The sequence below is a fragment of the Schistocerca americana genome, chromosome 3 (assembly GCF_021461395.2).
Source record: "Schistocerca americana isolate TAMUIC-IGC-003095 chromosome 3, iqSchAmer2.1, whole genome shotgun sequence".
NCBI classification, from domain to species: domain Eukaryota; kingdom Metazoa; phylum Arthropoda; class Insecta; order Orthoptera; family Acrididae; genus Schistocerca; species Schistocerca americana.
This window is the reverse complement of record NC_060121.1, coordinates 869,299,729-869,313,532: the sequence shown is the minus strand read 5'-3', so window position 1 is coordinate 869,313,532 and position 13,804 is coordinate 869,299,729. Positions and strand designations below refer to the sequence as shown.

Sequence of the window (13,804 nt, the reverse complement as noted above, 5' to 3'; positions counted from 1 at the left end):
CAGGTAATTCGGTATGTACAGGAAGATAAAAGCTAATGGTCAGGAGGGACTGGAATATGGAAAGGAATAGAAGGAAGGATTGCTAGAGGATATGGACTTGGTACTACGAATGAAAGACTGATTGAGTTCTGCAGTAAAGATGCTACCTCTAGACCACTGTGTATGCATGATGGTGGAAGATATAATACATGTGGCAGAGATATAAGCTACCATGACCCCTCTGTGAAGGATGATATTTCACAAATTCTGGTTGACTGGGGAAAGTATGTAAGCTAACAATTACCAGTGCTGGATTTCAAATTTTGTCAATGTTAAAACCACCAACACAGTTTGCCGGATCCCACATTTTCTCAAGCTTAAAACCATCAGCACAATTAATTAAATCCTTCTTCAGCTGTATTTAAATGGCTGCCCTCATCATGCCCACAAAGAATTCTGCACAGTGTTGCAGCTAAGTTGGTATACCACATGACTGCTTTCACAGGTGGCCCTGTCATTGAGTGTTGTGGCAGGATGTATTGAAGACTGGTGTCAAGGTTTTGGGAATTGGGGATGTTATGTAGAGGGAGGTGGCATCAATAGTGATGGTGACCCAGGTAAAGGAGCTGTGGAGAGTTGATCCTAACGCCAGTATTACTTCAGACTTACAGTCTCATTCCTGGTCACATCGATCAATTATATCCTCAGCCACAATTCTGTCTGTTTGTCATACATCGAACCCACTCTCTATACAGTTCAAAAATGTTGCACAGAGCATGAGTGTTATACTCATCTGCTACAACAGCATTATAAATCTGCAGTGCCTGAGAACTGTATACAGGCAAGCTATGCTTTGGACTATGAATAATGCCAGATATTAACATCTGTTTCATCCTTGTGGGATTCAGTTTTCAGAGTAGCTGTTGATACAGTTGCAAAAGGATATAATTAATTGTGTTGATTATTTTAACTTTGACAAAATGTGGGATCCAGCACTGGCAATTGTTAGATCACATGGACAATGTTATGCCCCAAGTCAACCAGAATTAGTGAAACAGCGACCTTCACAGAGGGGTCACAGTAACATATTTCATCTACATCTACAACTGTACTCTTCAAACCACCATGAGTATATTCCCAGTGTCATTACCCAAAGCCGGCTCTTCAAACTTTGTAATTATTCTTTCTAGGCATAGTTTACACCTATCTTCAAGAGTCTTCCACTTCATTGTCTTTAGAATCTCTGAAACATTCTCCCACAGATCAAAGTAGTCTGTGGCCGTTCATGCTGCTCTTCTCTGCATATGTTCAATATCCCCTGTTAGTCATACATGGTACAAGTCCCACACACTTGAGCAATATTCTATGCTGGGTCACACAGATGATTTGTAGGCAGTTGCCTTTCAGACTGATTGCATTTCCCCAGCATTCTATCAGAACACTTAAGTCTATCACCTACTTTCCTCATGACTGAGCACACCTAGAAAGTGTTGCATCCAGGTATGAGTTGGCCAATTACAGTCATAGGATACTATGTTTTTTTCATTTTGTGAAGGGCACAATTTTACATTTCTGAACATTTAGAGCAAGTTGCCAATCTTTGCACCACTTTGAAATCTTATCAAGGTCTGACTGAATATTTATGCAGCTTCTCTCATATAATGCATAATTACAGATAACTACATCATCTGCAAAGAGCCTGGTTCTACTATTAATATTGTCTTCAAGGTCAGTAATATGCAATATGAACAACAATGACAGGTATGCTCCAGGGGCACACCTGAGGTTACTTCTACATTTGACGATGACTCTCCATCGAAGATAACATGCTGTGTCCTCCCTACCAAAGTCCTCAGTCCAGTCACAAATTTCACTTGATACCCCATATGATGAAACTTTTGACAATAAACAGAGATGTGGTACTGGGATTTTTGGAAATCAGTAAATACTGCATCTACCTGATTGCCATGATCCAAAGCTTTTTCATTTGAGAGAAAAGTGTTTGTTGGGTTTTACGTGATCAATGTTTTCCGAATCCATCCTGGTTGGCATGGAGGTATTGTTCCACATGGTGCGGCACAGTATGGCATGGGTAGCAGCCATGAAGACTTTGTCTTCCACAGCGATGCTACTCCTTCAACAAGATGCTGGGAGTACGGTTGGCATAAGTTTGTTTCTGCTGTAGGATTTTGCTGGATGACAGTGGATCTTTATACAGGATTGAATCATTGAATTAGTGTGTGTGACTGAAGGTGAGACCTCTATAAAAGACTGAAATTTTTGTGGGGTTTGAAGTTCATAGTGGATAAGTTGACAACTTTCTTCTGGGTTTCGTAGTACATTGGGAGAAATTTTTGTGGGGATGTGGCAGATGGAAGAGGTCTGCAAGGGAGTATTTTGGTGGTAGGAAGACTGGATTTGGCATTCACGTGGAGTAGGATAGGTCTTGCTGGGTAGTGGTACTCTGAGGCAGGAATAGGAAGACTGTAGATTGGAGAACATTTAGAAGTGGTAGTTGGAGTGCTGTTCCATTGCTAGAGATCAAGAGCTTGAATTTATAAGATTACTAGAAAATTGAGATCGCTTGATAGGATTATATTATGAAGAGAACAGAGATGACTTGGGGATTCCTGTGTTATAGAAAATTCTTCTCCTTCCTCTCCAATTAGCAATGGTCTCAGTTTTGTTTATGATCCTGTCAACTACTAAACTATACAGTGAGTGGTCACCTTTACACCTCCCATTATTTTATGTTTGGGGAGATAAAATGAATATGGCTATCATGAAGGGTCAGGGGAGGCCAGGAGGGGTTGGGGAAGTATTGAGTGGATGGAAAGAATGAGACAGATGGTTCTTAATGGCAATGATGAAAAGTGATTCTGGTGGCAATTGTAAAACTGAGGATATAATGTAAGAATAGAAAGAAAGGGGACAAGTGAGTACAATAATAGAATAAGAGCAGAAAAAGAAAAGATAGGAAGGACTGAGGGCAATGAAAGAAGTTATCCCCACTGATGACTGGATGAACTTTTCGTCTTTTGTTATGTTATTATGTTTGTCTGCATTTACATATTTGTGGATCTTTGTTGTGTGTTTGCAGTTGTGTGCTTCAAGTATAATTTCATAACTTTGTTGGCAAAGAAGTTAACTAAATAAATGAAAGATAACTTTTTTCCTTTGCAGTACTGTAAATAAAGCAGCCAAAGAGCAGATGGAAACTTTGTGGCATACTACTAATATATACATGCACCCAAAAGTCCATGAATATGCAGAAAAATTGACAGCAAAACTTCCAGGAGATCTAAAGGTAAACATTCTAAAATAGTTCCTTGGAAATAATGGATTGACGTTAAGTACAGAAATTTACAAGTATCTGTTCTTATAAGATAATAATTCTTTTGGAAATAAATAGTAAGTGTGCCTGTGTATGCTGCCACTTCAGGCAAAATGTTTATTACAAATTGTTGGAACGTGCAACTAACTGTGATAATATTATTCAGAAATCCTAAAAGCCGGTAGTGTAAGTTACATCAGTAACCAATAAAATTAAGATGGCAGATTTTGTATGCAGGATGTCTTACTTGTAGTAGTTAGTTTTATTCACCCATGAATCACTCTTACAAGGACATTGCAGGTCAAGAACAAAAAAATACGCCAAATGTACAACTTGTATCTTCTGGTTTTAAAGAGACAGCAGACAGCAGTAACTTAAGTTTTAGGGGAAGGAGCACCACAAATGGAAAATTAGTTGTGCACTTCATCTTTAATGCTACAAGAAGAAAAAGGAACATAGTTTTCATATTCACATTTAAACTGTATTGAAGTGGTGGTTACTTTTAAATTACACTTTATAAGTTATGGTACAAAAGGTAAACTCTGGTCAAACCTATGTACAAGCAAAGGTCAGGAATATAACACCACAACAGGAATCAGAAGAATGAACTATAGATCAAAATCAGTGTTAATAATGTAGTTACTTAATAAGAGATTTCATTGAGAAGTAGAACAGAGTGAGAAAGAGGCCAACTCTTGTCCATGTTAATCTTACATCACATTACTAGCTAAAAGGGGAGGTCATATGGATGGTGGCCACAAGGTAATGGCAGTTGACTAAGCCTTCAGATGAGATGCTGCATACAAAATATTCTGTGATGACCTGCATCTTCATGAACATGACTTCTCTGCAGTTCACACTAAAATGCTTAGCGGGTGGTTCATCAAATCATCTTCAGACTATTTCTCTACTGCTCCACTCTCAAACAGCATATGGAAAAAACAAAACACTTACATTTTTCTATGAAAACTCTACTTTCTTTTATTTGAGTACAATGATAATTTCTCTATGTGTAAGTGATCAACATAATATTTTTGCATTAGGAACAGAAAGATGATGACTGAAAGAGCACAAAAAAATGTTGCTGCAAAAACAGCCTTTGTTTTGATGATTTCCACCCCAACTCACATAACATGTGTGTGACACTTTCTCCTCTGTCTCATGATAATACAAAACAAGCTGGCCTTCTCTGAACTTTTTCAATGTCCTCCATCAATCCTGTTTGGTAAGGATCCATAATGTGTAGCAACACTGCAGAAGAGGACAGACGAGTGAAGTGTAGGCTCTCTCTCTACTAGATCTGTTGCATATTTTAAGTGTTCTACTGATAAAATGCAGTCTTCGGCTCACCTTCCCCACTGCATTATCTATGTGATTGTTCCAGTTTAAGTTCTTCATAATTATAATCCGTAGGTATTTAGATGAATTGACAGCCTTAGATATGTGAGATTTATCGTGTAACTGAAATTTAGCAGATTCCTTTTACTGCTTGTGGGCTGGTGGGTTGCTTGTCATAATAATAATAATCATTGGGCATAGGAGGAAATTAAAATTGTTGTAAATATTGTTCATCGTCAAGAGTTCGCCTTTAAATATGTCTGCTTGTGTCTGTATATGTGTGGATGGATATGTGTGAGAGTGCGAGTGTATACCTGTGCTTTTTTCCCCCTAAGGTAAGTCTTTCCGCTCCCGGGATTGGAATGACTCCTTACCCTCTCCCTTAAAACCCACATCCTTTCATCTTTCCCTCTCCTTCCCTCTTTCCTTACAAAGCAACCGTGGGCTGCGAAAGCTTGAAATTTTGTGTGTGTGTTTGTGTGTTTTTTTTATTGTGCCTATCTACCAGCGCTTTCCCCCTTTGGTAAGTCATGGAATCTTTGTTTTTAATATAATTTTCCCATGTGGAATGTTTCTTTCTATTTAATTACTGAAAATAAGTGTTTTGTAACAGTGTGTCTCTGACACCACCCGAGGCAGCATGCACTCTGGCATTTGACTGTCATGGATCTTACGGTGGCCGAGTGTGAAGTGAATCCTAGTCTTGCCTCTTGGGCTGTATTTATATATGTGGCGCAGCAGACGGCCAAGGGAACACCTGCTGTCATCGACCTCTGAACTACAACTTTAAGAGACCTTGTATTGGTTGTTATTAACATGAAGGTCCTAAAATTTGTTATAGCTGTATTATTTAATAGGTTTCATCAAGTGCTTTAACCAAAACATTCTAGCATTAACATAACAGATACTTAATCTACTACAAATAAGGAGATTTTTGTTCCAAATTTAGTTTTCATTAAATTACTCAAAAACTATTAGAGATAGCTTAATGGAGTCATTTAGTTATTATTTTTATGTTGAACTGGAGTGTCATACAAATTTTCACATTTCTAAGTCTAATATTTAGTGCCTTCAGTTTTTCTTAAAAATGTGGATTCTGACCAAAATATTACTTTAATCACATTGAGACATGTACCAGTTAATTTTGACATACATCTGCACATTTTGACCAGTTTCTGGCTTCCCAGCTTTATTATTTAGCACCACTTATTTTTTTCTTAAAACGATATACTTAGGTAAAATATTGACCAAATCAATCTGATACTTGACAGTTTAAACATTATTACACTAAAGCAAATGTTGACCAAGTTTGAAAAAGTAACTTCTTAATTATGGTGAAATACTTGTGTGCTATGCACAGATGAATTATGGTGATGTGGTGCTACTAGCAGTGAACTGGGGTAAGTCCCGGCACATTTGCTCGCCTCTGTATCTCTCAAATGACACAGCGCTTGTTTCACCAGATACTCATGTCGATGACTTCACACTTTCTATTGTTTAGAGTCAATTGCCACTTAATTTTGCACCATACAGATATATTGTCTAAATCATTTTGCAATTGGTTTGAATCTTCTGATAACTTTACTGGTTGGTAAATGACAGAATTATCTACAAACAATCTATGAGGGCTGTTCAGATTTTCTCCTAAATCATTTATATACACTCCTGGAAATTGAAATAAGAACACCGTGAATTCATTGTCCCAGGAAGGGGAAACTTTATTGACACATTCCTGGGGTCAGATACTTCACATGATCACACTGACAGAACCACAGGCACATAGACACAGGCAACAGAGCATGCACAATGTCGGCACTAGTACAGTGTATATCCACCTTTCACAGCAATGCAGGCTGTTATTCTCCCATGGAGACGATCGTAGAGATGCTGGATGTAGTCCTGTGGAACGGCTTGCCATGCCATTTCCACCTGGCGCCTCAGTTGGACCAGCGTTCGTGCTGGACGTGCAGACCGCGTGAGACGACGCTTCATCCAGTCCCAAACATGCTCAATGGGGGACAGATCCGGAGATCTTGCTGGCCAGGGTACTTGACTTACACCTTCTAGAGCACGTTGGGTGGCACGGGATACATGCGGACGTGCATTGTCCTGTTGGAACAGCAAGTTCCCTTGCCAGTCTAGGAATGGTAGAACGATGGGTTCGATGACGGTTTGGATGTACCGTGCACTATTCAGTATCCCCTCGACGATCACCAGTGGTGTACGGCCAGTGTAGGAGATCGCTCCCCACACCATGATGCCGGGTGTTGGCCCTGTGTGCCTCGGTCGTATGCAGTCCTGATTGTGGCGCTCACCTGCACGGCGCCAAACACGCATACGACCATCATTGGCACCAAGGCAGAAGCGACTCTCATCGCTGAAGACGACACGTCTCCATTCGTCCCTCCATTCACGCCTGTCGCGACACCACTGGAGGCGGGCTGCACGATGTTGGGGCGTGAGCGGAAGACGGCCTAACGGTGTGCGGGACCGTAGCCCAGCTTCATGGAGACGGTTGCGAATGGTCCTCGCCGATACCCCAGGAGCAACAGTGTCCCTAATTTGCTGGGAAGTGGCGGTGCGGTCCCCTACGGCACTGCGTAGGATCCTACGGTCTTGGCGTGCATCCGTGCGTCGCTGCAGTCCGGTCCCAGGTCGACGGGCACGTGCACCTTCCGCCGACCACTGGCGACAACATCGATGTACTGTGGAGACCTCACGCCCCACGTGTTGAGCAATTCGGCGGTACGTCCACCCGGCCTCCCGCATGCCCACTATACGCCCTCGCTCAAAGTCCGTCAGCTGCACATACGGTTCACGTCCACGCTGTCGCGGCATGCTACCAGTGTTAAAGACTGCGATGGAGCTCCGTATGCCACGGCAAACTGGCTGACACTGACGGCGGCGGTGCACAAATGCTGCGCAGCTAGCGCCATTCGAGGGCCAACACCGCGGTTCTTGGTGTGTCCGCTGTGCCGTGCGTGTGATCATTGCTTGTACAGCCCTCTCACAGTGTCCGGAGCAAGTATGGTGGGTCTGACACACCGGTGTCAATGTGTTCTTTTTTCCATTTCCAGGAGTGTATATTAGGAACAGCAGAAGGCCTTTCCACTTGCTTATGAAATGAGATATATCGTATCTGTTTCACTCAGTGACTGTCAGTTACCTCAGACTGTGCCCATTATGACAGGAAATCACAAAATAATGAAACATGCAGCATGCCCCCCGCCCCCCCCCTCCACCTCCCACCATCAAGGAGCTGAATTGGATGGCGATGGTATCAGTTTTCAGCTGAGAGTCCTATTGAAGATGTGTGTGAAAGCCATCTTCATTACTTATTATGATTTCTAGCATCTGCAGGAAACAATGGCTTGGGTAGACCACAGAACCTCATCTCACAGTCTTCACACATATGGTCAGATAAGACCGACTCTGTGGCAGCTTTAATGCAGGTGTTCCTGTGATATCACTGGATCAGGCCTGAGGACATCTTGTTAGGGAGGGGTGGTGGGTGTGTTTGTTGGACACATTTCTGCTTCATATAGGTGAGGCAAATTCTCTAATGTTCAACCTGTCCTGCCAGAGGGTCACCATTGTGTGTTTTCCTTGAATAAAAAGTGGCCCATTGGCACTGGGTGTCGAATCTCAGTGGTGACATCTTGTTGGCTCCAGCTGTAGGTTACTGATGTTGGTGGAAACAGCCTATTGTAGTTTCTGTTTGCTAACACACCTCCCCCACTAGATTGCAAAGTCATCTATGTCCAAAAATAAGAGTACATTGTGTTAAAAATTTACAGTAAACTAAAAGCAGGAATATATTCAAAATGGATCTTGGTCGAATTTGGATGTGGATCTTCAATGTTAAAGTGGAAATTTGCTATTATTCTGTTGAAGAATTCATGGCAGCTCCACTGTTTGAATCAAAGAACTGTACAGTTTTTACACATTCTGAAAACTACAAGTTTTGTGTAGCTGTATTACAGTAATGTAGGTAGAATAATTGAAACTTTTGTATTAACATTATAAAAAATGTTTCGTTGTAAATCTTGACACATCTCCTATAAAAGAATTCAAGAAATCTACATACATTATGAGATGTACAAATCATATTATTAGTAAACGTTGTTTCCCTGGGGTCAATGTCACTTGGCACTGAGATCATAGATATTTCCCTTTCAGTTGGTTACATGAATGAGCACCCTTCTTTTAAAATTTATTCAATGGCCCTTCATTGCTGCTACTTAAGGGATAAATCTAGAAAACTCATTAACTCTTCCCAAAAAGTATTGTAGTTCCTTTAAATTTCATATTTTTGGTAGTTTCTCAAAGGCAGGCAGATGCTTTCTCATAGGTTTGCTGCTCTCTTTAAAAAGGGTATTAACTAAATATTCAGAGTCAGTTTAATATCCTGTCATGGGGAATGCTCACTACAAAAAGAGATGTGCATCCAGTAGCCAAGAACAGTAAAACTTTATTGCTAGCTCAAAGAGTATAGAAGTACACAATAATGTTTGGTTCTGGACAGCAACTGAAACAGCTTCTGAATGAATGCAACTGAAAAGATCATCCTGATTTGATGAGAATTAGTTTAACACAGTCTAACACCATCTAACACAATACAGTTCTTGAAGATAGAAGCTGAGCACACAGTATGTCACAGTAGGGAAACACTGTATAGGCAAAGCCCATATATGATACACTAATGGGGCTTAGGTTCTGATTGGCATGCGCTGTGCCATAGTGAATAGACTCACAAAACTTCTGATGTTGAGTGTTGAGGCCAAGACATCAAGGTCGAGGCTGGAACTGGTACTGGCTAGCAAGGTGCCAGGTGGTGCCTTATAAGGCCATCTGGCAGAGGAATACTAGGAAGTTGGGCAAGTATCATGTGGCTCATGGAAGCAAGCTAGTGCTAGCAATATCTGGCAGATGTGGGCACCTCATATACTACAGCAGCTGTCACAGGCAGGATAAGCTGTGGTTAAGCTGCAGGTGGCTTTTTGGGGTGGCAACCCACAGCACTCTGTTGTGTGGCTTGTGGCTGCAGTGTAAGAGGCCAGCCAAGACGCAATATCCCCCTTTCTTATGGAGGAGATGGTTGAGCCATCTCTCTGTGTACACAGCAGCTGTGATGTAGGCAACAATTGAGGATGCAGGAATCAGCCTGGGAAAAAATTTTTCTTAGGACTTGAATTTAAAGCCTTCTACTTCAGCTTAATGAATGAGACCCTTAGGTTAGCTAAGCTTTTGAGACAGAAAGTACATGTTATGACATTTTTAGCTAGATAGTTTTTACACTGGTTGGAATCAGCTGATTCAGATTTTTTAAATACAAGTGAAAAATCACAAAAGCAACTGCTTTCAGGAAAGCTAGAGATATACAGCAGAATAAGCAGACTCATGTGTTCATCATAACCCCTAGCTACTATGGACTCTCTCTCAGACCGCTATGATTTTTTATTTCTATTCGCGATATTTCACACACCCCTGCCAAGCGAAATGAACTCTTCTGTGTACCTTCCTATTGGTTGACAAACTACGTGTGCCTGAACTCTTGCATTGTTGCTGCTCTTTGTTTCTTATTTATGTTCTGCTGAATGATACCTTCCATGGAACATGTTTTATGTAAGATAGATGTGATTGTTCAAGAACATCTAAGGGAATCCTCAGATGAAGACATTGATGACAGTGATAATGACCCTGATTTTGAGATCTTTAGTGATCACAACACTAATTCAGAGCAGGACACAGTGATGAAGATGAGACAGCTGATGACAACGTAGAAGCTTACTTCATCAAAAATAACAGATCTTTTCACTGGAGAAAACATCAGCCGCCAGCTAATGTCAAATCTGAAAATACCTAAGCTTGGAGCAAATGGTCACATATCCTACCTACAGGATATTGATATCACTGAACTGAAGCCACTAATTGGTGTATTCAGCCACTTTCAAATTGGGAAACAAATTGGTTTACACAGTGTTTGCAGCCAATGGCACAAACAGAGATGTTTTCAGATGCACTATTAGTGAAGAAAGCTTTCTGTTTTTATTATCTGCATTATTCTTTGACAACTCAAATGATAAGCAGGAGAGAAGGAAAGTATTGCCTACTTTCAGCAGCAATTTTACAAATTTTTCTGTGTTTCATCGAAAACAGTCAACTTTGCTACTCTGTAGGAGCAACAGTGTGTCGATGGAATGCATGTACCCTTCCGTGGAAAGTGTGGGTTTAGAATTTATATGCCAAACAAACCAGCAAACTATGGCTTGAAAATTCAGTGCTAGACTGATGCTTGAACAAATTACTTGTGTAGCGCGTATATGTATTCTGGAAAAAGAAACGATGGTCACACCCTAAAAACTATGAGAAAGGCCAGTCTTCCTAACCAGGCTGCACTTTGATTGGTGAAACCTATTGAAAACACATTGAGAAATATTATAGGTGACAACTGGAACTCATCAGTAGAACTAGTTAATGAACTTAGGAAAAAAGGTCTCACATACATTGGCACGCTGAAAAGAAATGAAGAGGAGATACCACCGCAGTTTCTGCCTAATAAGAAATGAGGTGTGAAGACAACTGTTTATGGTTTCACAAAAGACATGACACTAGCTTCCTTTGTGCCCAAGAAGTCAGAAGCTGCAATTCTGATCTCTTCTAGGGGCCATGCCATAAATAATGAAGCTGAATCAGGAAAACCTGAGAGCATCATGCTTTGTAATACGACAAAAGGTAGTGTGGAGTGTCTTGACCAAAGATGTGCAGCACATTCATCAAGTTGCTTGAAAAGAAGATGGGCTTTAGCCAGCAAGAGATCTTGCTGGGCCTCATATGAAGCATAGACTTTCTATAGGACACTTGCTGCGAGAGCTGAGTGACAACATCAGAAGAGTACTTCACATACAAGATGAGCCCCAGACACGGAAAGAATGATTTGAAAAATGAAAAACATGTTTTGCCCTCCTCACCTGAGGAGGTGTTTCAATTACTTTTTTCATGTTCTAAGAGGGTCAGTGTGAAATACATGCCAGTTAAAAGTGAGTGAAATATGATTCAGGACCTCATAAAACTGAGCTAACTATGTATTGTTATTTTAGTTACTCACAAATTAAAAATATACTGCAAATTTTGCTGTGTTTTATTTATCTAAATGTTTAAAATTCTGCATTGCTGAAAAACATTGAAGTTTCCATGAAGTCTACTCCTAAGAAGTGTAATGAATGACAGAAAATCATGAGAATATAAATTCAGCAAAACACTGGTTTTATACATAAAAAAAAAAGAAGGCGGTCTCATAGACCCCTCCGCAGTAACCATGTTCATAGTAGTTAAGACATAATTATGTTTTGGGATTCAACATCAAGTGATAGATGCAAATGTGCATCGCCACATCTTTTTTAGAGGAGCATTAAGTCTGGCAAATTTAATGAGTAAATGCTTTGGTCAGGAAATCAATAATAGACTGGGCACTAATTTAGAAGTCTTCACGTAAGCAAAGAACTTAGAAAAGTTTAAATTACAGAAATGTGCGTTGACCACAGGCTGTATGAGCCACATTAAGTTTTATGTCTGCAGGCTAATTCTTCTGTGGTTAGCATGGAAGATATGTTGAGAGATAACACACTTAATATTGAATACACATTTATTGGTCATTCGTGCATATAACAAATATGGCAGTTGAACATGTTACGCACCGAAAATCCACACAAGACTAACTAGTTCAAAGAAGGAATGTGCCAAAGATAGTGCACTCTGTACCAGAGACACCACACCTTGATGAGCGAGGCATTAAGATCTTCTTTATGAGCCAAGCAAATACCAAGCATGACCCATGGTAGGGCCTCTGACCAGAGGCTTACGTGGCACATTAGGGCAGCCTTGAGTGTGTGATGCCACAGCTCGATGAGGCCATTTGACTGCGGGTGGTACGCTGTGGTATGAAACTCAGTGACGCCACAGAGTTCCCAGAATTGTGCAAAGAGGACTCAAATTGACATCCCTGCTCGGTGGTGAGAGATAGGGGACAGTCGAAGTGAGCATCCCATGCCAAGATGAAGGAACGGGCAACAGTCTTGGCCGTGATGTCAGTGAGGGGGACCGCCTCGACCCAGCGGGTCACACAGTTGTTTATCAATAAGATATATCTGTAGCCCTCGGGCGGGGGAAGGGGACCAACGACATCAGTATGGATGTGCCAGAAACACCCCTTTAGGAAATCAAACTTGCCTAGAGGAGGTTGGGCATGCCTGCTGACCTTGCTGTGCTGACACAGAATGCATGCACGGCCAGGCCAGACAAAGCGCTCCGTAACCACCTGCATCGTGGCTCGAGTCTCAGTGTGAGCTAAACCATGGAAGTTAGGAAAGACCCTATAGCGAAGAGCAGTGGGGACCAGGAGGTGAAGTGTGCCCATAGAGGTTTCACAAAGGAAGGGGACTGCCGAACCAAGTAGTATATGGGATCAGACAGAGAGCGATGAGCCGTTGTCTCATTTTATTTGCTGTATATTGTTGTCATCGGCTAGTAGTCAAGCGAGCTCCTCCAGATTCAGTGGTGCAGTTAGCACGCATATGTAGGAAAGGTAGTCTGCCACAACGTTCTCCGTGCCATGGATATAGCACGCATCAGAAGAGTGCTGACGGATGTAGTCCATATGGTGGAAACGCATGGACGGAAGGTCCTTAGCCGGATTACAAATAGCATCCATGAGTGGCTTGTGATCAGTATAGATCGTGAAGGGTCACCCCTCAAGGCCACTATGAAAATGTTTAATTGCCTCGTACACAGCGAGTAGCTCACGGTCAAATGCCAACCACTTGCACTGGCTCCTAGTCAGTTTCTTGAAATAGAAGCAGAGGGGTTAGTTAGAGTCGGTAGTGTGCTGCAGTAAAACAGTGACCACAGCTGAGTCACTGGCATCAGTTGTGATCAAGACATGGGCTTCAGGGTCAGGGTGAGCAAGTGTGACATCTTTGGCGAGGGCAGTTTTAAGGTTATCAAAAGCATCAAGCATCAGTTGGGTCCTCTCCAACTTCCATTTTCCAGTGGAGTTTTGCCAGAGAGAGCATTATTGGTGAGGGCCATTTGGATGGAGGAGCTTAAGGAATATGGCAGCAGTAAAAGTTTGCCGTACCCTGAAAGTGACAGAAC

At 41.5% G+C, this 13,804-nt stretch overlaps 1 protein-coding gene across 6 annotated transcripts in view; it reads left to right on the top strand.

Annotated features, from left to right (window-relative positions):
• The window catches only part of LOC124605474 (alanine--glyoxylate aminotransferase 2, mitochondrial-like), a 151,524-nt gene that overhangs the window by 61,382 nt on the left and 76,338 nt on the right, over window positions 1-13,804 (top strand). For all 6 annotated transcript variants that reach the window (XM_047137183.1, XM_047137182.1, XM_047137186.1 and 3 more), the window contains one exon: window positions 3,163-3,286. In XM_047137183.1, the coding sequence (XP_046993139.1) occupies window positions 3,163-3,286 (124 nt within the window). The remainder of the gene's footprint in view (window positions 1-3,162; window positions 3,287-13,804) is intronic.